A 24482-nucleotide genomic window follows, 5' to 3' on the forward strand; every position below is an offset into this window, starting at 1 on the left:
TGCTTACCAGAATGCATGAAATATCACACAAGGTTCGGCTTAAGATAAACAGAAGAAAGACAGAGTTGATGGAAATAGAATATGTAATGGAAAATTAAATATCATAGGAAGGAGAAAGGATTAACGAGGTAGAATCATTAAAGTATTAGGAACTATTATCTTCAATACAGGGTCATTAGAATTCGAGTTTAGTGAAAGATGGAAAAAAAACAAATCAGACAATGGCTAGGTTAAGTAAAATTTGTAAATCAAATCGCCTGAAATTTCTTATAGAAATCAGGCTATATATCAGTTTAGTGAGGTCGGTGTTACTGTACAGTATGGACATGAGTCATGGTATGAAAATGAAGCAATCTCCAGTAGATATAGTGGATTTTAGAACAAAGCCCCAAGAAGAATATTGGGAGTTGAGTTGCAGAACAGGATCAGAAATGAAACTATAAGAGAGATTACTTTTGTGCCATATGTGGATGAGATCATGGGAAGGGGTAGATGGAGATGGTTTGGGCATGCTCATTGTACTCCTCAAGAGAGATTAGTTCACCAAACGTTCAACTGGGCTCCTCAAGGCACATGACGAGTTGGAAGGCCCAGGACTACATTGCTGAAGACTATAAAGCGTGATGTACGAGATGATTGATGAAGTATTGAATTAAAAGCTCAAGATGGAGGCGACTGGTGAAATCTAAGCGAGACCTTTTGTGTCAATAGGCGTAGGAGGAGATGATGGTGATATATACTGTATACTGTTTATTAAAGAGGAATGAAAACTTGTAACACACCCATGTCTAAGATTCACCTATAACACCAAATTTCTCATAATCTTGTCTATTTATTTTAACACACTTCAATTTCATCTAGAAATAATACAATTACTTTAAGTAACTTAATCTGTTATCATATAGCCTTCTCACTATCTACATCTTGTCAGTTTTAGATTTTGTTGTATGCTTTTCGTAGAGGGTTACGTCTGTTTTGTCTCTGCTTTCATATTTCGCACAAATATGTTTGGTATTCTTGCTCAGTTTAAAATCCTCCCCTCATCCCAACATACCTTGCTCAGTTTAAAATCCTCCCTTCATCCCAACATACCTTGCTCAGTTTAAATCCTCCCTTCATCCCAACATACCTTGCTCAGTTTAAAATCCTCCCTTCATCCCAACATACCTTGCTCAGTTTAAAATCCTCCCTTCATCCCAACATACCTTGCTCAGTTTAAAATCCTCCCTTCATCCCAACATACCTTGCTCAGTTTAAAATTCTCCCTTCATCCCAACATACCTTGCTCAGTTTAAAATCCTCCCTTCATCCCAACATACCTTGCTCAGTTTAAAATCCTCCCTTCATCCCAAAATACCTTGCTCAGTTTAAATCCTCCCTTCATCCCAACATATCTTGCTCAGTTTAAAATCCTCCCTTCATCCCAACATACCTTGCTCAGTTTAAAATCCTCCCTTCATCCCAACATACCTTGCTCAGTTTAAAATTCTCCCTTCATCCCAACATACCTTGCTCAGTTGAAAATCCTCCCTCCATCCCAACATACCTTGCTCAGTTGAAAATCCTCCCTTCATCCCAACATACCTTGCTCAGTTTAAAATCCTCCCTTCATCCCAACATACCTTGCTCAGTTTAAAATCCTCCCAACATACCTTGCTCAGTTGAAAATCCTCCCTCCATCCCAACATACCTTGCTCAGTTGAAAATCCTCCCTCCATCCCAACATACCTTGCTCAGTTGAAAATCCTCCCTCCATCCCAACATACCTTGCTCAGTTGAAAATCCTCCCTCCATCCCAACATACCTTGCTCAGTTTAAAATCCTCCCTCCATCCCAACATACCTTGCTCAGTTGAAAATCCTCCCTCCATCCCAACATACCTTGCTCAGTTGAAAATCCTCCCTCCATCCCAACATACCTTGCTCAGTTGAAAATCCTCCCTCCATCCCAACATACCTTGCTCAGTTGAAAATCCTCCCTCCATCCCAACATACCTTGCTCAGTTGAAAATCCTCCCTCCATCCCAACATACCTTGCTCAGTTGAAAATCCTCCCTCCATCCCAACATACCTTGCTCAGTTGAAAATCCTCCCTCCATCCCAACATACCTTGCTCAGTTGAAAATCCTCCCTCCATCCCAACATACCTTGCTCAGTTGAAAATCCTCCCTCCATCCCAACATACCTTGCTCAGTTGAAAATCCTCCCTTCATCCCAACATACCTTGCTCAGTTGAAAATCCTCCCTCCATCCCAACATACCTTGCACAGTTGAAAATCCTCCCTACCTCCCAACATACCTTGCTCAGTTTAAAATCCTCCCTCCATCCCAACATACCTTGCTCAGTTTAAAATCCTCCCTTCATCCCAACATACCTTGCTCAGTTTAAAATCCTCCCTTCATCCCAACATACCTTGCTCAGTTTAAAATCCTCCCTTCATCCCAACATACCTTACAAACCTTAGTCATCCAATCTGATCAGTCAAACAGTCGTGCTGATGTTTCTCTGCATTCTTTTAATTACTTATTTATCCTCCTTATATCTTTAGCATTCACTTTCACAAGGATTCTAAATTTACACAGGCTCTCCCCGTTCTTGCATAATTTAATTTTTACTATTTTTTATTTATTCAAATTGAACAAACCTTCAATATGCTCCCCTAACTCAGAAATGTAATACTTACAGGCATCTTAATCTACTCTATGATCTGTGTGTTCATCAACCTTTCTTGGGAATTTGCTTCCTTTAGATTAAATTTGTATTTATTATAAAGTTCTGTTCACCCTTTCCTTCTGTTTATAAAATGTTTTGGCTGAGAGACATGCCGACTTTAAGTGAAAACCGAGGAATGATCTTGGGACTATATCCTTAGTATTTCCAATTTAAGATATAAATCTTAACAGCAAAATACAGATAATACACTTACCAGAATGCGTAAATGCATGATCAATGAATGTTTCCGAGTGTAAAGCCACAGCGTAACACGCACCATACCGAGCCTTTCTGAGCCTGACTGGGAGGGTTTGCTGATTCGTTTCATCCACCAGAATAATCATGTTGCTCGCAGTCACTCTGATTAGAAGGGTCTTCCAACCAGCGCCCCCGAAGTCTTTCGTCTGCGAGGAAATGAGCTTTTCGATGTTGTATTTATACGTTTCGATTTTGTATTTATACTTTATCGGGTCCCTGGAGAAGTGATGGTGGACTTAGATCAAGTTTGAATGGGACTTTATTAGGTGGCATAGAAAATTAATTAGTTATTTTGTATCAAGCTGTCATTAACCCATAGGTGTTAAGTGTTAATAGCATGCATTAAATGGATATCATTATAATATACAGGTTGATGAATGAGGAAATATTATTATTATTATTATTATTATTATTATTATTATTATTACTAGTTAAGCTGCAACCCTAGTTAGAAAAGCAGGATGCTATATGCCCAAAGAGCTTCAACGGGGAAAAATAGTCTTGTGAAGAAAGGAATTAAGGAAATAAATAAACTACAAGAGAAGTAATGAATAATTAAAATAAAGTATTTTTAGAACAGTAACAGTATTGAAATGAATCTTTCATATATGAATTTTAAAAACTTCAAAATATAAAAGAAAGAGAAAAATGATGAAATAGCGTGTTTGAGTGTATCCTCAATCAAGACAACTCTACCCCAAGACAGTGGAAGACCATTGTACAGAGGTTATGGCACTGCCAAAGACTAGAGAACAAGATTTTATTTGGGAGTATCATTTTCCCAGAAGAGTTGCTTACCATAGCTAAAGAGTCTCTTCTACCCTTACCAAGAGGAAAGTAGACCCTGAACAATTACAGTGCAGTGGTTAATCCCTTGAGAGAAGAGGAATTGTGTGGTAAACTCAGTGTTGTCAGGTCTGTGAGGAGAGAGGAGAATACTGAAAGAATAGACCAGAGTATTTGCTTTATGTATAGGTCAGTGTTTCCCAAGCTTTTTTAAATGATTACCCCAAAATTTGATTTCCAACTAATGAATTACCCCATTGAACATATACCCGGTAACATCCGATGTTTTTTTGCAGCCACCTGATGAACTGTATGGATCATGTAGCCCGCTATTGGCTGCTTATAGTTAAGGATCCAAAACAAATGCAAACTTTTCCATTTTAATGGATATCAAAATGAACCATCATCAGTGCAGAATATTCAATGTAACAATTTAACGGGGGACAGGGTTGAGCTGCCTGCCACCCGGACCAAATTATTGTACAGCAATGTTAAAATTATTGAGTTTTCCTATTAAATAATTATTGCAGATTTTGTATATGAATTATGGCAATAATTATGGGAATGTGAATAACTCAATTTCAGAACATCTTGATTACCCCCAAAAATACGGGTCCATTACCCCACTGGGGTAATTTACCCCAGGGTTGGGAAACACTAGTATAGATAAAGGAAAATGACTGATAACCAGAGAGGGATCCTATGTAGTACTGTCTAGCCAGTCAAAGGACCCAAATTCCCAATAACACTCTAGGTAGTATCCCGTTGAAACACTACTGCTAGAGAGTTATTGGGTCCTTTGACTGGCTATATAGTACTACATTGGACCCCTCTCTCGTTTCGGCTCATTTCATCTTTGCCGACACATACACAGAATAGTCTGGCCTATTCTTTACACATTCTACTGTCTTCATACACCTGACAAAACTGAGATTACCTTACAATTCTTCTATCAAGAGGTTAACTACTGCACTGTAATTGTTCAGTGGCTACTTTCCTCTCGGTAAGGGTAGAAGAGACTCTTTAGCTATGGTAAGAAGCTCTTCTCGGGGTAGGACATTCCAAAATTAAACCCATGTTTTCTAGTCTTGGGTAGTGCCATAACCTCTCTGCCATTGTCTTCCTCTATCTTGGTTTAAAGATATCTTGCTTAATGGTACACTCGGACACACTATTCTATCTTATTTCTCTTCCTCTTATTTTGAAGTTTTTATACTTCACATATGAAAGATTTATTTTGATATTATTGTTCTTAAACTTCTCTTGTAGTTTTTTCCTTATTTCCTTTTCTCACTGGGCTATTTTGCCTGTTGGAGCCCTTGGGCTTATAGCGTCCTACTTTTCCAACTAGGGTTGCAGCTTAGCAAGTAATAATGATACTATCCCTATTACCTACAAGGGTACTAAATTTTTCACAAAATGCAGCTTTACAACAATTATAATTTTGATAAGTATTTTGTTACAACGAATTCTTAAGTCATCCTTACCACGTGAAGCAAAGTACTTTCCCAGGAAACTCATCTCCCACAAACGAGAGTTTGAACATCGAAGGAGGATCGTTGGGAATGTAAAGTTGGAGTTTGATGCCATTCTTAAACGTCGTTTCCGCTGCTTCGGTCACTGTAGAACATGTACCTTTGTAAGAAATAAAAGGCTGATTTAAGAGAACTTTAAACGATTACTGTATAAAATTGAGTTTTTTTACTAAGTTCTTTTGTGATATAAAATAATAATTGAGATTTTGACTAATCCCTTAAATGCTGGGTGGAATAGATGTTTGGCCATTTTACATAATTTGTATTGATTTGGTTGGTAATACGATGTGAATGTAACATTTTGAAATTTCCGAGATGTTTTTAATTTTGTTAATGGTTTTCATACTTTATTTCTTAGTAGTTTCTCATCATTTGCCATAGAAATGTCAGATGTAATTACCGTGGGATAAAAGTTATTCATATTCATGTCCATTGCTTATATTTTTACATTTATATTCTGAAGGTTATTTGAAGAAAGTATGAATATTTAACTTTTACCGAGAAAATTGTTTGATAATAGGTGGTAAATTATTTTTTAAAATGGTGATTGTGTGTTCAAGAGTTTATTGAAAATATCTCACCCCTTCTTACCGCCCCCCCCCCGTTACCCCCCTTGTTACCGCCCCCCCCCCCTGTTACCCCCCCTTGTTACCACCACCCCCGTTACCCCCCCCTTGTTACCGCCCCCCCCCGTTACCCCCCCTGTTACCGCCCCCCCCCCCCCGTTACCCCCCCCTTGTTACCCCCCCTTATTACCCCCCCCTTATTACCCCCCCTTATTACCCCCCCCCTTATTACCCCCCCCCCCCCAATAACGTTAAAGATTATGCATGATATGAACTCAATTAGTATTGAGGATGAGAATTTCCTTGGCATACACAGCTCTAGCCCAAAGTTACTCGACCTAATTGTCTCTGAGAAAGGAAGCATTTATCTATCAATATGTGGATATATCACACTTACTTCCCGATTCCATTACTCGGTGTGAAAATTTGCGTTAGGAATGAAAACGTATTTCAATGATAAAAATAAACGGATGTTGAAACGTGATGCCATCCCTAGGGCTAGGGGAATGACGGTGTATATTAGGACTGAGTATCCTGCTTCCCATAACTCATGCTATGAATGTGGATGTCATGAGATTCTTGTAATAAAAGTTTGTGGCAGGCATAACAACTTCTATTTGTGTTTGATCTACTGGAATCCAGACGGATGATTCTGTCTTCAATTGTCTTCTTACCATTATGGCTAGGATACAAGAAAATGATAGAAAGGCCTCATTTGTCTTTGTTGGTGATGTCAATGGTGACCATTGGTAGTGGTTAAGTTCTGTTTATACCGATCTCCATGGCTTAAGAGCTTTAGACTTTGCCTCTGAATCAGGCTGTGAGCAAATCATAAGTGAAGCTACTCACAGGTCTGGTAACTGCTTGGACCTCGTATACTCTGACTCCGTTGTCGTTATAACAAGTAAGGTTGGTTCTCTTGTCGGAACATCTGATCATGCCTTGATTTTCATTAATAGTGAAGACTGAGCAGCCTGTCCCGTATGTATCATACTCTTGTAAGATTTATATGAAATCTACGGCAGACTGGAATGAGATTTTGTATGACCTTTTGTGCTTGAATTGGGCACAATTATATAGTTGTGTTGAACCTGTTGTCCCTTTGAATGAAAATCTAGTCAACATAAATGAGGATGCCTGAAAACTTTAAATCAATCAATCAACATAAATGATAGGTGTATCCCTTCTCTTGTGCTAAGGTACCGAGTGAAGGACAAACCTTGGTTCAATGATGATTGTAGATGTGCTTATTTGGAGAAGCAGGAGGTCTATCATCTTTGGAAGGGTAACAGATTCGATTTGACCTGGAATAACTATACTCAGCTTAGAGCTTTTGCTCAGAGAGTTTATGCTTCAACTGAAAAGGAATACAATCTAATCATAAAAGAAACATAAAGAAACCCTTTCTCGTATAACCCAGGAACATAAGTGGTGGACTACCCTTAAATCTGCACTCTCTGGTGTAGATGCAACAGTTCCTCCCTCACTTAAACCAGATGGCTCAGTCACTCATTGTCCAAAGGAAAAGACAATCCTTTTGGCTGATGTGTTTGACAGTAAATAGAGTAATGAGAAACTCAAACTTTCTCATTCCTCTCTTCCTGAGGCTACACTAACTAGATTAGATTTTCGAATTTGTGAAATGAAAGCTCTGTTGATGGACCTTGACACTTATGGAGATGTAGACCCAAATGGTATTTTTCCTTTGTTTCTTTAAAGACTGCAGATTTCTTAGCTCCAAAGTTATCTGTTATTTTGCACAAGTTAGCAAGAAGAGGAGCTTTTAGCACTTTTTGGAGAATTGGTAATGTTACTCCACTATGTAAATGTGTTTGGATTACCACCCAATTTCCTTAACTCCCATATTATCTAAAGGTTTTGACCGTCTTCTGGCAAAACGTCTTAATAGGTTTGCTGAAAGTAATCATCTGTTCCCAAGTTTGCAGGTTGGTTTTCGTAGCCTTGGAGCATGTGATGCCCTTCTTACTACAATCTTTAAGGCTGTACAGAAATCCATTGATTGTGGTCAGGAAGTTCATATGATTGGCCTTGATTTTAGTGCTGCATTTGACCGTGTTGATCATGAGGACCTTGTTTACAAACTCAAACAGTTGGGAGTATTTGGATCGTTTCTTATTATTTTTGAATTTTTAAGCAATAGATCTCAGAGAGTTGTTGTTGATAGCACCATAGGGAGTATAGGAATGGGATATCTGGTGTTCCACAGGGTAGTGTTCTTGGCCCATTACTTTTCATACTATATACACATGATATGTGGTTTGGCCTAAAAAAAGAAGCTTGTGTATATGCAGATGATGCTACTCTCTGCATCAATTCCATCTCCTGAATGTAGATCTGGGGTTGCTGAATCCCTTAATAGAGGGATGACTTTCGATCGAGAGATTGACCGGTGATGGAGTGTGGGACAGAGGTAGATAGAGAAAGCTGGTCAGAAACATCGACCCGACATAAAAGTGGGAAAAGATGCAAAGAAGAAAAAAGTGCATGGTGCAAATTATAGGGGTATGAAATTGAATCCTAACAAAACTCAAAGTATAACTGTAATTAGGTCAAGGAAAGTGGCTCCTCAACGTCCGGATCTCAGCATTGATAATGTTTCTTTAACTTTGTATGACTTAAAATATTAGGTGTGATTCTCGACAGCATATTTACTTTTGAGAAACACATTAGGTCTGTGTCTTCTTCAGTTGCACACAAAAAATGGTCTTATTGAGAAAGTCTTAAGATTTTCGGTGATCAATCTATTCTGAAGAAATGTTTTAAATCTTTCATTCTACCTTGTTTCGAGTATTGTTCTCTTGTCTGGTCTTCAGCTGCTGATTCTCCTCTCAATTTGTTGGACAGGAATTTACGGTCTATTAAATATCTTATTCCTGATCCAGATATTAATCTTTGGCACCGTCGTTCAATTAGTTCATTGTGGATGTTATATAAGATTTTTCATAATTCTGACCATCCTTTACATTCAAATCTTCCTGGACAGTTCCACCCTGTTCATAATACTAGGCATGCAGTTAACTCTAATAGTCAGGCCTTTCCATCATGAGGCTAAATACCACACAGTATCCTAGACGTTTTATTTCAGTTGTGAGCAAGTTGTGGAATGATTTTCCAAATCGGGTAGTTGAATCAGTAGAACTTCAAAAATTCAAAGTTGCAGCAAATGCTTTTATGTTGAACAGGCTGACATAAATCTTTTTAAAGTCTTTATGTTAACTATCTGTTTTAATGCTGCTAATGTTTTTTTAGAATATTTATTTTTAATTTTACATTACTTATATTGTTTATTTATTTCCTTTCCTCACTGGGCTATTTTTCCCCGTTGGAGTCCTTGGGCTTATAGCATCTTACTTTTCCTACTAGGGTTATAGCTTGGCTTTTAATAATAATAATAATAATAATAATAATAATAATAATGATGATGATGATGATGATGATGATACTACTACTACTACTACTACTACTACTACTACTACTACTACTACTACTACTACTAACAACAACAACAACAACAACAACAACAAATGATAATAAATAATGAATAATAATTAATAAATAATAATGATAATAATGTGTTGGGAGGGGGCGTTGGTAGGGTGGGGGATGCCAAACAGTAAAGTTAGACGTTCGTAAATTTGTTGAAATAATTAGATTCCCTACCCTGTCTGTTATGGCGAGGCTAGATGAATATACATTTCCTCGTGGTTATTACTGATATCAGCAAAAAGATAATCTCGCCATTCAAGTGGCATTAGCTTGATGCGTCACTGTCCTCTTAAGGCGGGTTTACACGGCCGAGCAGCTCGCCGAGCCCGGTTGTCGAACCTACTTGTAGAACGGCTCGAAGAGCTTTCAGACAGTACATCGAACCTCAGTGTGCCTCGTGCTAAAACAACGTCAACATGTCTCTCGACCAGGACGATTTGATAGCCATTGCTTTAGCAGTGGCACTAAGAAGGAAAAAAAAAAAGATCAAAGTGGACGAAGGATTGGCTACTAAAAAGAGAGAAATTTTCACACACCAACTTGCTTATTGCTTTAAAATTAAGGCTTTGAAATCAGTTCTTTCAATATTTCATGCAGAGCCGCTATTCCTTTGTTTCTGGCCACTTTATTGGAATAGTCTTTTGATTTAACTTTCCATGAAGCTGGATGAGCCCGATATGTATGTATGAAATCAAAGTACGACTTCCTTCTCATTCTTGCTTTCATTAATGGCAGCCATTATTCATTTATTTGATGATGTTTCCTCTAGCAGGTTTGAATAACAACTGAGGTTCGATGCTTGAGCTTGACACCCGTTCACACGTTCACACCGCTCGTCCAACAATGTAGCTCCTCCCACAAAAGTTGAGATGAGCCTGACTTTCATCGAACCGTTCGACGAGCGCGCTCGACAACCAAATAGCCCGTTTACACGCTCGAACATCAATTCAAACATAGGGTCGTTTGATCATGTTTTTTTTCTTGGATTCATTGCATCTTTCTCATTAACTTATTATCTGTACAGACATGAATACGTTGTGTTCTTTTTTTATTGTCGAAGTCTAGAAAATTATGTTTTTACATCATGCCATTATTTCATTTGGTGGTTATCAATTCAATATGTTGTTTATTATTTTCTTTTATTCAAATGTATTTTTTAATTCTAGTGTTTGCCGAAAATTTCTTTGATCATCATATCATTGGTTAAACGACTATTTTTTATTTACCTCTTTAAATTTATACTCAGTATTTTCGCTGATTTTTACAGCGAATCTTTTAATGTAAGGCCTTTAGCATTTAATTACCATATTCCTATTTATCTCTGCATATATTTCTCGATTTTGATTGATCCTTTTTTGATATCCTAATTTGATTTTTCTTGATTAAAAAAGGTTGTCCAAATTAAATGTTTGAAGACCGGCTCTTCTTGATAGTAGTAGTAGTAGTAGTAGTAGTAGTAGTATGATGTTGCTGCCGGGTGGTGCACCATGAAGTACTACACTCAGAGTATTGATCTGTGATAAGCTTTGAGATAAGCGGTGACACTTTTTTTTTCTTAACCCTAATGAAATGTTATTGGCGAAGTCAAAGTTCACAAAGAGTTCTGTGACCATGAAGCTCTATGGCCTATCCACCATTATGAAGCTCTTTTGAAGCTCTTTTGAAGCTCCTTGAAACTTATGCTTTAAATTAACGGGTTCTGCGTTTTGTCTCTTTACTCTGGCTTTTTGTAAATTGCCAGAATTCTTTGTTGATCCACTGTATTGGTGATTACCTCTCTTACTATTATAAGTTCTTTCCTTAATTCAGTTACTGGTATTTTTCAATCTCCAGTTACTCTACGGGTGTTTTTTAATGCTTGAAGAGTTGAACAGTATATTGGGAGGAGAGTGGTGGAAATGGAGGTACAGGGAACGAGAAGGAGAGGGAGACCAAAGCGAAGGTGGATGGACTGTATCAAGGATGACCTTCGATCAAAGGGATTAACCTGTGATGAGGTGTGGGTCAGAGGTAGATGGAGAAAGCTGACCAGAAACATCGACCCCACATAGAAGTGGGAAAAGATGTAGACAAAGAAGAAGAAAATTGGTGTCCCTCAAATCCCAATTAATTAGTATCTCTCAAATCCCAATTAATTCGTATTTCTCAAGTCCCAATTAATTAGTATTTCTCAAGTCCCAATTAATTAGTATTTCTCAAGTCCCAATTAATTAGTATCTCTCAAGTCCCAATTAATTAGTATTTCTCAAGTCCCAATTAATTAGTATTTCTCAAGTCCCAATTAATTAGTATCTCTCAAGTCCCAATTAATTAGTATCTCTCAAGTCCCAATTAATTAGTATTTCTCAAGTCCCAATTAATTAGTATTTCTCAAGTCCCAATTAATTCGTATTTCTCAAATCCCAATTAATTCGTATTTCTCAAGTCCCAATTAATTAGTATTTCTCAAGTCCCAATTAATTAGTATTTCTCAAGTCCCAATTAATTAGTATTTCTCAAATCCCAATTAATTCGTATTTCTCAAATCCCAATTAATTAGTATTTCTCAAATCCCAATTAATTCGTATTTCTCAAATCCCAATTAATTAGTATTTCTCAAGTCCCAATTAATTAGTATCTCTCAAATCCCAATTAATTAGTATTTCTCAAGTCCCAATTAATTAGTATCTCTCAAGTCCCAATTAATTAGTATTTCTCAAATCCCAATTAATTAGTATTTCTCAAGTCCCAATTAATTAGTATCTCTCAAGTCCCAATTAATTAGTATTTCTCAAATCCCAATTAATTAGTATTTCTCAAGTCCCAATTAATTAGTATCTCTCAAGTCCCAATTAATTAGTATTTCTCAAATCCCAATTAATTCGTATTTCTCAAATCCCAATTAATTAGTATTTCTCAAGTCCCAATTAATTAGTATCTCTCAAATCCCAATTAATTAGTATTTCTCAAGTCCCAATTAATTAGTATTTCTCAAGTCCCAATTAATTAGTATCTCTCAAGTCCCAATTAATTAGTATTTCTCAAGTCCCAATTAATTAGTATTTCTCAAGTCCCAATTAATTAGTATTTCTCAAGTCCCAATTAATTAGTATCTCTCAAGTCCCAATTAATTAGTATTTCTCAAGTCCCAATTAATTAGTATTTCTCAAGTCCCAATTAATTAGTATCTCTCAAGTCCCAATTAATTCGTATTTCTCAAGTCCCAATTAATTAGTATTTCTCAAGTCCCAATTAATTAGTATTTCTCAAGTCCCAATTAATTCGTATTTCTCAAATCCCAATTAATTCGTATTTCTCAAGTCCCAATTAATTAGTATTTCTCAAGTCCCAATTAATTAGTATTTCTCAAGTCCCAATTAATTCGTATTTCTCAAATCCCAATTAATTCGTATTTCTCAAATCCCAATTAATTAGTATTTCTCAAATCCCAATTAATTCGTATTTCTCAAATCCCAATTAATTAGTATTTCTCAAGTCCCAATTAATTAGTATCTCTCAAATCCCAATTAATTAGTATTTCTCAAGTCCCAATTAATTAGTATCTCTCAAGTCCCAATTAATTAGTATTTCTCAAATCCCAATTAATTAGTATTTCTCAAGTCCCAATTAATTAGTATCTCTCAAGTCCCAATTAATTAGTATTTCTCAAATCCCAATTAATTAGTATTTCTCAAGTCCCAATTAATTAGTATCTCTCAAGTCCCAATTAATTAGTATTTCTCAAATCCCAATTAATTCGTATTTCTCAAATCCCAATTAATTAGTATTTCTCAAGTCCCAATTAATTAGTATCTCTCAAATCCCAATTAATTAGTATTTCTCAAGTCCCAATTAATTAGTATTTCTCAAGTCCCAATTAATTAGTATCTCTCAAGTCCCAATTAATTAGTATTTCTCAAGTCCCAATTAATTAGTATTTCTCAAGTCCCAATTAATTAGTATTTCTCAAGTCTCAGTTACTGGTTACTGAGTGGCCTTTCTCAATTCTGGTTACTAATATTTTGAATTCCAATGACTAGTTTCTGATATATTTAATTTCGTAATTACTGGTATTTCCCAATGATTGATGCTGGCATTTCTCAATTTTGGTTACTGGTATTTCTCAGAACCCAATTACTGGTTACTGGTATTTCTCAGAACCCAGTTACTGGTTACTGGTATTTCTCAGAACCCAATAACTGGTTACTGGTATTTCTCAGAACCCAGTTACTGGTTACTGGTATTTCTCAGAACCCAATTACTGGTTACTGGTATTTCTCAGAACCCAATTACTGGTTACTGGTATTTCTCAGAACCCAATTACTGGTTACCGGTATTTCTCAGAACCCAATAACTGGTTACTGGTATTTCTCAGAACCCAATAACTGGTTACTGGTATTTCTCAGAACCCAATTACTGGTTACTGGTATTTCTCAGAACCCAATAACTGGTTACTGGTATTTCTCAGAACCCAGTTACTGGTTACTGGTATTTCTCAGAACCCAATTACTGGTTACCGGTATTTCTCAGAACCCAATTACTGGTTACTGGTATTTCTCAGAACCCAATTACTGGTTACCGGTATTTCTCAGAACCCAATTACTGGTTACTGGTATTTCTCAGAACCCAATTACTGGTTACTGGTATATTTGCTGTCTCAATTACTGGAATTTCCCGGCACGTGATACTAGTATTTCTTAACCCAGGTTATTGGTATTGCCAATTTCTTTCTTCCATCTTGCTTTCCAACCTCCTAATTCATACTGCAACTGTGGGGTCTTCGCCCCCTCCCCCCCTCCCCCGCTGTCTATGGGTGCCGAAAGGCCTCCCGGTCCCCAGTACTGTGTCGTATTGCCCAATTTATTAAATCCAATACAGTCACTGATACTGGTATTTCTGAATTCTTGTCACCGGTATTTTTCAGTCAGCATTACTGCTCTATCCCAATCTCCCATAATGGTGTTGATAACAGTTCCTAGTACTTTTCAGTCTTAATCAATAGTATTTTTCAATCCAAATTACTGGTATTTCTAAATCCTGATTTCTGTTTTCTCACAATTCCACAATTCCAATTACTGGCATTTCACAATTTTAGTTACTGGTATTTCACAATTCTAATTACTGGTTTCACAATTTCAGTGATTGGTATTTCACAATCCCAGTTACTGGTATTTCACAATCCCAGTTACTGGTATTTCACAATCCCAGTTACTGGTATTTCTCAATTTCAGTGACTGGTAGTTCACAATTCCAGTTACTGGTATTTTACAATCCCAATTACTGGTATTTCGCAATTCCAGTTACTGGTATTTTGAAATTCCAGTTACTGGTATTTCAGAATTCCAGTTACTGGAATTTTTCAATCATGGTTGCAAGAATATCTCTATCCCATTTACTGACATTCTATTCAATCCCAGTAACTAACATATCTTAAATTTCTTATTCCTGGTCTATATATCAATCTCTGGCACCGTCGTTCAGTTAGTTCTTTCAGCATGTTGTATAAGATTTTTAATAATTCTGACCATCCTTCTCATTCAGATCTACCCAGGATGGACCATCCTGCACTAGTTATGTAATTAATTCTAACAATTTTGCTTTCTACATCATGAGGATCTACGCTGCACAGTATGCTAGAAGTTCTATTCCAGCTGTGACGAGATTGTGGAATGGTCTTCCTAAGTAGGCAGTTGAATCGGTTGAACTTCAGAAGTTCAAACTTGCAGAGAATATTTCTTGCTGTACTGGTTGGCATTAGTCTCCCTGCATTGTTTTTTATGACATTTATTTTAACGTTATTGATCGTAAGATATTTTGTATTCTTATTCATTGCCCCTTTTATAGGTTATTTATTTCCTTATCCTTTTCTCACTGGGCTATTTTCCCTGTTGAATAAAGTGTTGTAGCTTAGCGAGTAATAATAATGGTAATAATACTGCTTGCTGGTATTGTTGAATTACAGTTGTTAGTATTACACAATCTTGGTTACTGGTATTTTTCAATCACAGTTACTAGTATTTTTCAATCCCAGTTACTGGTATTTTTCTGTCCCAGTTACTGGTATTTTTCAGTTCGTTACTAGTATTTTTCAGTTCCAGTTACTTGTATTTTTCTGTCACAGTTACTGGTATTTTTCAATCTAGATTCTGTTATTTTTTCAACCCCAGTTACTGGTATTTTTCAGTCCCATTTATTGGTATTTTTGAGTCCCAGTTACTGGTATTTGTGAGTCCCAGTTACTGGTATTTGTGAGTCCCAGTTACTGGTATTTGTGAGTCCCAGTTACTGGTATTTGTGAGTCCCAGTTACTGGTATTTGTGAGTCCCAGTTACTGGTATTTGTGAGTCCCAGTTACTGGTATTTTTCATTCCCAGTTACTGGTATTTTTCATTCCCAGTTACAGGTATTTTTCAGTCTCAATTACTAGTATTTTTCAGTATCATTAGCTGGTATTCATTAATTCAGTTGACTAGTGTTTTTCAATATCGGTACTGGTACTTCTCAAACTTTGTTACTGGCATTGCTCAATCGTTTTATTCTTACTAGATTTATTTTCCAGTCCCAGTTACCGACAACGGCATTATTCAGTTAAATCCGGTTCTGTTACAGTACACCTCTCAATCAATGGCTTGGTCTGGTTCGAATTGATTAATAACCTCATGTCACCCATCAAGTCTCCATTTAAAGGTTCAAAGGCCGCTCATGAATGGCAGAGGCAACGGACAGTGACATTGCCCTATCAAAAAGGATAATGCCCTAGAGATTGACCGTATATACACATGATCAGCTCCCAAGCCCCCTCTCCACCCAAGCTAGGACCAAGGAGGGCCAGGCAATGGCTGCTGATGACTCTGCAAATAGACCTATAGGCTCCCCCAAACCCCCCATCCTTAGCTCTGAAAAGGATAATGAGGTTACAGCAACCAAAGAAACTATCGAGTCTGGCGTTCACCAGTCAGCGACGTTACCACATCAGCCACCACAATCCATTATAACGGAAATTTTCATAATGGTGAGATCAGCCTTGGAATTCCTTTGACCTTCCAATTTTCCAATTCTGTTCTGGCGAAAGAAGCTGATCTGTGACTTCTTTCTGCTTTGCCCTTCCACTACACTTTTACCTTCAATTAATCTCTTCAACTTTATAAGGTCCTGGCCTGGAAAACAACGTCATATTGTAAATCCTTTTGCAATTGACAGAACGATAAAATTTAATGTTGATTTCGTCGAAGAAAGTAAAAAAAAAAAAAAGAAGGAAAGTATCCATAGCTTACTAGTCAAGCTATTGGTACGTAGCCTAACCAAGTTAGTTACATGGGGTACTATAATAGGGAATAATTGTATCACTTTTCTTTAGCCATGCTACAAATCATCATATTCAATTGTAGATTGTTATAATTGAACTATTGAAGCTGAAATAAAATACTTTATCTGTTCTATGTCCTGTGTGAATGACAGATAACTTACATGTCATTTTCTTACTATAACGATAGAAGTTAATTGTCTGTTATATTGAACCAACCATCAGTGTGCTGATGAAGAATGACGCAAATCTGAGTAGAATGAGTCACAATAGGATGAACATGATAAACACAAAGACAGATGTTCTTTGGCCCTTAAAAATCCTATCTTTAAAGAACAACCTCTTACCTGTTTCACTGTAGGCAGGGCGCACGGAAATTGCCAGCATGGCATTTAGATACAAAGATAATTTCAGTGAATTTAAAATCCCGAACATCTTACGAATGAGGAAAGCCTGATTTTGAAGGACCCGATTGACTTCAAGAGCTGGGAGTAAGAGAGAGAGAGAGGGAGACAATATTCGAATGCCTGTCTGTCTGCTACTGGCTGGGCTTAGATTTTGACGATGGTTGTCCTCAGTGCTCTCTCTCTCTCTCTCTCTCTCTCTCTCTCTCTCTCTCTCTCTCTCTCTCTCTCTCTCTCTCTCTCTCTCTCTCTCACTCTCTCTCTCTCTCTCACTCTCTCTCTCTCTTTATTTCCTGTTTACTTTTTATCCACAGTGAATGTATTTGTGGAAGTTCTCAGTTTAGTTATGAACAAGATTGACGATTTCATAATTGAACTTTCATTTGCAAATGACAGACTGGTATTTGGAAAAGAAATTTTGGGCGTCTGGAAAACTTGTATTTATTATATTCATTTGAAAAGTCAGAAAGGGAGTGTTGTTGAAAATAAGGGACACCCCTTCTGCTATTTTTGTGACGGAATCCTTTATTGCTATATTGTTGTTTATTTCATATTTTTTTTATTTTGATTTCGGGAAAATATCATAAAAATAGTCATGAAAATTAGAACAGAGGGTTAAGATAAAAAAGTTAAAGGATGGTTCTTATGAAATTGTTGACCTGGTAAAGTACATGGCTGGAGTAATTTTCTCTCTCTCTCTCTCTCTCTCTATCTCTCTCTCTCTCTCTCTCTCTCTCTCTCTCTCTCTCTCTCTCTCTCTCCACGTCCTGGTATTTAGAGATCTTATAGACTCTTACTACTAATTATTTTTGAAACTTTACTTCTTCGTTCCTCGTGCAACTCCAGGGTTATCCCAGTTCTGGTTGAATGATAAGTAGTCTCCTAAGCCCCAGTGCTTAGCCATATTGCTCTAGTTACAAAATCCGTCTCAGATGATTATAAACAACTGGAGTAGACTATTAGAGTTAAAATATAAGTTGAACTTAATGCCCTAACAAAGTGGGACCTTTTTATTTACGAGAAACACACACACACAACACACACACACACACATATATATATATATATCATATGTATATTATATATAATATATATACATATATAATATATATATATATATATATATATATATATATATATATATATATATATTATATATATATTGTATATCTATGTATATATATATTTATATATCCATCTACATATATATTTGTGTGTATATATATATATATATATATATATATATATATATATATATATATATATATATATATATATATATATATATAGCTGTTGCTGGTCCAGTCTAGGTCAAAGGCCTCGGGCATGTCATTCCACACTCGTCGTTTATGCTTTTTCTATGCCCGCTAATTTTCGTAGCTCGTCAAGCTTCTTCGCATTCTCTATGAGTCTGTTCTGATATTCTTCCTGTTCTATTATCTTGCATTCTCAATATATGCCCTTCCCATATCCATATCATTTTCTTACAAGTTGTTATGTTAGAATATCCTCATTTGAGTTTGCTCTCGTATCCATGTTGCTCTTTTCCTGTCTCTTGGTGATATTATCATCATTATTCTTTCCCTAGCTCATGAGTTGTAACTACCTTACGTTCTGAGGCTTTAGTAAGGTTCTAAGTTTTTTATTTATAAGTTAATACTGAAAAGACCATCTGATTGATTACTTTTCTTTTCAGAGAAAGTGGCGTTTTAATTTTCATAATGTCATTTCGTTTTACCAAAAACTTTTCATACCATGCTTATTTTTCTTTTAATTTCGGTCTCATGTCCTTGGGAAGCAATTACTGTTTGTCCTAAGTACGCTTATTCATTAATAATTTCTAGAGGATCGTCCATAACCCCTATTTGTTGTCTGCCTATTCATTGAATATAATCTTAACTTTACTCATATTAATTTTAAGTCCTACATTTATACTTTGTCTTTTCAAATCTTCTATCTTTTGTAATTCCCCCCTTGATTCGCTAAGTAGAACTATGTTATATACAAATCTTAAGTAGTTAAGGTATTCCTCATTAATGTTAATTTCTGCATTATAGCAATATAAATACTTAAAAACTAATAGCTTCTTAGCATGGTGTGGATAATATAGAAGAGATGGAGTTTCCCTATCATACTCCTTTCTCAATAGGAATTTTCTCACTATCTTTATGTAGTTTTAGGATTGCCAATTTACTCTACTTCCTGTTTAGATATCTTCAAGTGCTCTATCATAAGATTCATGTATTCCCTGTCTTTGAAGGGCTTTTATTACTGCTGAAGTTTTGACAAAATCAAAAGCTTCTCATCGTCTATAAATTCCATACATCTTTTGATTTTTCCATTGGCTGGTTGATTACATGTATATGGTCAATTGATAAATATCCGCTTTTAAATCCTGCCTGTGCTCTTGACTGAATAAAGTCTAGCTATCTTTCTATTTGGCTAATATGATCTTTGTAGATATTTTATATATTACTGAGAGTAAACTTATTGAGCGGTAATTTTCCAGGTGTTTTGTGTCTCCCTTTTTGTGAATTAGTATGATGATAAACGTTTTTCCAAGTTGTATGTTTAGAACAGTTTTGCAGGCATTTTGTGCGAAGTTTAGCGAGTTTTACTACTATGATTTCTACATCTATTATTAACTCAATTGATAGACCATCTTCTCCTGCTGCTTTGCCTCTTTTCATGCCTCTTAATGCTTTCTTTATTTCTTGTACTGTTGCGTTTGGTACCGACTCAGGTGATGCTTTTTAATCTCTGTTGGCAAAGTTATTTATATCACTATTGTAAAGTATTGATATAAATCCTCTGTAATTTTTATTACTCGGTCTCTATTGTTGATCATATATGTGTGTATATATATATATATATATATATATATATATATATATATATATATATATATATATATATATGTATATATATATATGTATATATATATATATGTATATATGTATATATATATATATATATATATATATATATATATGTATATATATATATATATATATATATATATATATATATATATATATATATATATATATATATATATATATATATATATATTGATAAAACCGAATTACAGATATTAACATAAATATTTTGTATTATAAAGATATCAAATACTTAATCTGGTATAATGTTTATTTTCAGTTTTCATATCCATCAAAATTTCATTTTTAGTTATGTGTAAACTTTTAAAATAATTAAATTAGATAATTACTTTTTCTAAATCTAAGAACACGAACTGGTAAAGTGTTTACATTACCAGATTTTACCATAGAATATTAAAGATAGACCAATATAGACGGTTGGATAAATATACTTCTTTTCTTACATAGTTACAGTTGATTATATCAAAAGGGAGATGTTTTTCTTAAGGCACAGGAGGATATTTGGGAAAACCTAAATTAAGGCAACCGACCCCTTAATTTAGGAATAATGGTGGGAAAGATTTAGGGTTCAAGTAGAATTCTAGTTAATTACAATACCGAGTGTTTGTTATGCTAGTCGGGCCCAAACTGTTAAGTCCAGACACCATGCTATTTAACAGACGCGTCCCTGAGGGAAGCCCTTCTTTTGGAGCTGAGCCTTAAACCTGTCGCCCTTATGAAGTTGGGGTTGGCTTTTATCGATTCGTGGGACACTGGAACATCATCCGTACCCTCCCAGCGTGCATGCCAGACCTTCAGGAAGTCTCCGGCGCATGCGTCCTGCGTTCGACTCTTCAGAGTCCGGAGTGCTTTGTAATCTGGGATTTTGGAAAGGAAAGATGAAGGTTAACATCACAAAAACAGACGAGAATTAATTTGAATGGACTCTGTACTGTAATGTCAAAAGCCTCTAAATGTTACGTTTCAAAGAGTATTTTCGAAAGTAGCCTTATTATTGAGTGTAATTTGGTATTGAATAAGAGAACATGGTCACAATGTTGCAATTAATATTTCTTCTCAAAGAAATGACACTAAGGTGCCCAGTTCTAATAAGAAGTGAGAATTATAGTAACTTCAAATACATAAAACTGGAATAGAAGATTTCAAGAAATTCAAAAGGCAGTCACTGATTGGTGCTAGAATGGGAAGACTTTTGTTAGTTAATATTGTCAATAAGGCATTCCACTAATGAGAACCCCCAAAGATAAGGCTCTAAAATATTTTTAAAGCCGAATTGCTCTTGAAATTAAAATGAAGAAAAATTTTGTGTGAAATGATAAAAGTCTACTTCACCCTGAGGCTAAATCTTTATCAAGTGAGTCATCTATGCTAAACCACTTACTGATTTCGGGCCAAATTTGCTATCTTGATTGTTCATCTATCCAGAGAAAGAAACGTCCAAGTTATTCTTAAAACTGCTTGAAATTCAAAGGCCTTTTAAAGTTCAGATGGTAAACTGTATTACATTTGAAGGGAAAGTATGTCTAATTTTACATCCAATTACTACAGAAGAAGAAAATGCTCCAATTAGATATGATAATTAACTTACTCTTAGAACTCCAAGGCCTTGTCAAAGGCAGCCTTAAGTGCGGGACAGCATGGCGACTATCGTCATTAACTCTGGGAACCGTCGCCAGTGGGATGATTGCTTCGCAGTGGACAACGCTTCCTACGAAGAGTTTTGGTGTTCTCACCTGGAGTATCAAGACGCCTCCTGCCTCCCCACTCTCTTCTGTCTCATTATGAGGCCCGTCGTGATGGACTTCGTAGCTAAGAGATAAAGGAAAGGGTAAAGTCAGATTAATAGATAAAACAAATACAAAGTGAAAAAGTAGGCAATGTATTGTAGTTTGTTTGTTGAAACCTCCAAAAATCAGTGTTTGACAAAAGGCTTTGATAGTAATATCCTATTTACATCGGTTCTTATTGAGTCAGTTCTGACTTTACGTCACTCATCCTTAGATATCAAATACAAGAATTTAATCCACATGTTCCATTGTACACGAACAAAGGTAGGTCTCTCCAACGCACAGTAATGGTAAATAATGGTTACAAAACCAAATACTTACGATACATATGTTTAGTATGAAAATATTGTACACTTTAGTATGCATAGTATTGTATACAGAAGATCTTATAAATATATATATCTGAAGCAAAGCATAGGATATGTTTGACATTTATGTTTTGATCCTTCTTGAAGGTGTACAATATATGATTGGGTGGGCATGTACTTTACCCCGAATGAAGTACTGATTGCTTTGTTACTTTCAAGTCGAACAATTAATCTGTGAATGGTTGTTAGTATTATATGCTTAATTTTGAATCTGTTACTGTTAAAGATAGAATAAGAATAAGCTAAAATGTCACTGATAACCCAAAAACAAGGATTGTAGTATGCTAATAAAATTCGCTGCAAGTATCCCCGAACAGCTTAATTATTGTTCTGATTAGAAAGCCTACCCCCTACATCACAAGTTGTTTGCAAGTGTTCTCTTGTGTTGTGAATATGCATTAAATTTTGAAGTCATCCTTTCTAATTTGGACAATATTTCAATGTTTTAACCTTTTCCCCTCAATAAAGTAAAGATAGTGAATCCAAGCATCATGTTATAATGATGCAAGATAAGTTGGACATTATCAAGAGATGTGAAGGGAGAGAAGGTGATAAACCTTTCACATGCCTTATACCTGGCTCAGATAATGGTGTCCATCATTATCTATGACAAAAACTGCATTGTTGAATATGTTACTGAAAAGGCTCCATAGTCTAAAACTTCTACCATCAATGTAAAGAGAGGCATAATTTGAGATGAAGTGGAGGGCTTATTCTCCCTTTTGGATAGAATGGTAAATCCATAAATGGTTTCCTTTGAGCCAAATGCTGATCCAAGAGAAGGGCAAGTCTTTGTTTGAGGACCTGTTTTAAAACGTTCCGTTGAAAAGGACACTTCATTTGCCACAAGTCTGGGATTTTGTAATAGATTCAAGAAGTGTTTTAAGCTTGCACAACCTAAAAATTCAGGAAAAACCTACTGCTGCAGATGCTGTTGTTGATGAAGAATTTCCCATAACTTAAGAGAATATCGTCTCAGATAAAACAGATTCCTCCCAAACTCGTCTTCAATTTTACTGAGACCAGCTTATTTTGGAAGCAAATACCAGATTACTCATTCATTTTAAGGGAAGAAAAAATAATGCCAGGGTATAAGGTAGCCAAATGAGGTAACATTACTAGCACTTTCAAATTGAAGCTGCTGTTAGTCTACCATGCTCCTAAACCCCAGACGCTAAAAAACATCCTAAAGTCATTGCTTACTGTCATAAGGACGGCTAGTCCGAAGATAATGGTTACCTAGGTCCTTGTCGAAGAATGGTTCACTGGCCATTTTATACTAGCTCTTGGGGAATGTTTCAGTATAAGGTAACTTCCTTTTAAGGTTATGATAATGCCATCTAATGAACCTGCTTACACCTGAATGACATGGCTTTAAATGAGTGTAATTTTGTTACGACTAAATACTATGTCACTGACAACACCTATTCCATGTCACATACTATTACTCTTTAAGGAAACTCATCAGTTCTATGTGGACATGATACTAGATATTTTTTCCAGTAGGGGGATAATACAGTGAGTGAACCTCTGCATTACTCAAAGGTCTATGTAGTGTTCTTTCAGCCCCCAAGCTGTACTTAGTTTTTAGCCTTCAGATATACCTCCGTTACTTTTTCCTTTTATACATCTCTTCTGTTTAACTATGCCTTTTTTTGTTGCACAACGGTGCTGAATTGCCTCCATGGTCTCGCTGCTGAAACCAAAATTCATAAATCAAACTTATTCCCTGTTAGACTTTGTTCTAGGGTTTTCATTTTATGAAATTATCTTAGATTTTGCTCTGTGAGACTTGACCCTAGAGTTTTTCCCTATGTGACTTGGTCATAGACTTTGCTTTGTGAGACTTGATTCTGAGAGTTTTTCCATGTGGGACTTGATGTTAGAATTTATGTGCAGGACTTGGTCTTAGAGATTTTCTATCATCAGGGTAGCTCCAGTTTCATTGTTTTAATTGTGTGAATTCCAAAGGTTTTCTCATTTCGTATTCAATGTTAAGTGATGGAGTTTGAATTTGCTTCAGTGCAGAAATGCGATCATGTCTCTAGAATTGTGAAGTTTTTATGAATGGGAAAAGACCGTTTCAGTTGATGGTTGGTAATAAGTAAAGTCGAACAAATTGAGATGTAGCTAGTTTTTGGGAGCATCATTTTGGCCACGTAATTTAGGAGAACCACTGGAGCATAGTATGTTATTACATGAGCTATTGATCTTTCTATTACTTATAAAGATTTAAAGGATAACTTAGTTATGGCTAATGTGATTAACTCACAATTATTTTGCCAAGAAGTTTCAAGTTGTGTATGGATCCTGGATTTAGAGGATTTCTATTGTACCCTGATTATACCTGATTATTTGTTATTAACTCATTGGATTT

The 24482-nt window shown here is 35.9% G+C and overlaps 2 protein-coding genes and 1 long non-coding RNA gene across 5 annotated transcripts in view; 1 reads left to right on the top strand and 2 right to left on the bottom strand.

The window, feature by feature from the left end:
- The window catches only part of LOC137625887 (uncharacterized), a 199960-nt gene that overhangs the window by 72779 nt on the left and 102699 nt on the right, over positions 1 to 24482 (top strand). The gene's annotated exons all lie outside the window — the stretch shown is intronic.
- LOC137626004 (uncharacterized) lies at positions 838 to 17191 on the bottom strand. The gene is made up of 4 exons (XM_068357094.1): positions 16994 to 17191; positions 5244 to 5391; positions 2927 to 3186; positions 838 to 857 (listed from the first exon to the last, which is right to left on the bottom strand). The coding sequence occupies exons 1-4, from the start codon at positions 17079 to 17081 to the stop codon at positions 838 to 840; spliced, it is 516 nt and encodes a 171-aa protein (XP_068213195.1). The 5' UTR covers positions 17082 to 17191.
- The window catches only part of LOC137625885 (uncharacterized), a 41737-nt gene continuing 37441 nt past the window's right edge, over positions 20187 to 24482 (bottom strand). The window contains exons 22-23 of the mRNA XM_068356832.1: positions 21539 to 21759; positions 20187 to 20807 (exon numbers count right to left, since the gene is read on the bottom strand). Of these exons, the coding sequence (XP_068212933.1) occupies positions 20599 to 20807; positions 21539 to 21759 (430 nt within the window). The 3' untranslated portion in view covers positions 20187 to 20598. The remainder of the gene's footprint in view (positions 20808 to 21538; positions 21760 to 24482) is intronic.

This window comes from Palaemon carinicauda, chromosome 33 (assembly GCF_036898095.1).
Source record: "Palaemon carinicauda isolate YSFRI2023 chromosome 33, ASM3689809v2, whole genome shotgun sequence".
Lineage (NCBI taxonomy): Eukaryota > Metazoa > Arthropoda > Malacostraca > Decapoda > Palaemonidae > Palaemon > Palaemon carinicauda.

What these genes read in the sequence shown, in the direction of transcription:
- LOC137626004 (XM_068357094.1), bottom strand. Translation starts at nt 17,081, where the DNA reads ATGTTCGGGATTTTAAATTCACTGAAATTATCTTTGTATCTAAATGCC. An exon ending in CCCTGCCTACAGTGAAACAG is followed by an intron (nt 5,392 to 16,993) that starts GTAAGAGGTTGT and finishes TTTCTTACAAAG; the next exon opens with GTACATGTTCTACAGTGACC. An exon ending in AAAGTACTTTGCTTCACGTG is followed by an intron (nt 3,187 to 5,243) that starts GTAAGGATGACT and finishes TCACTTCTCCAG; the next exon opens with GGACCCGATAAAGTATAAAT.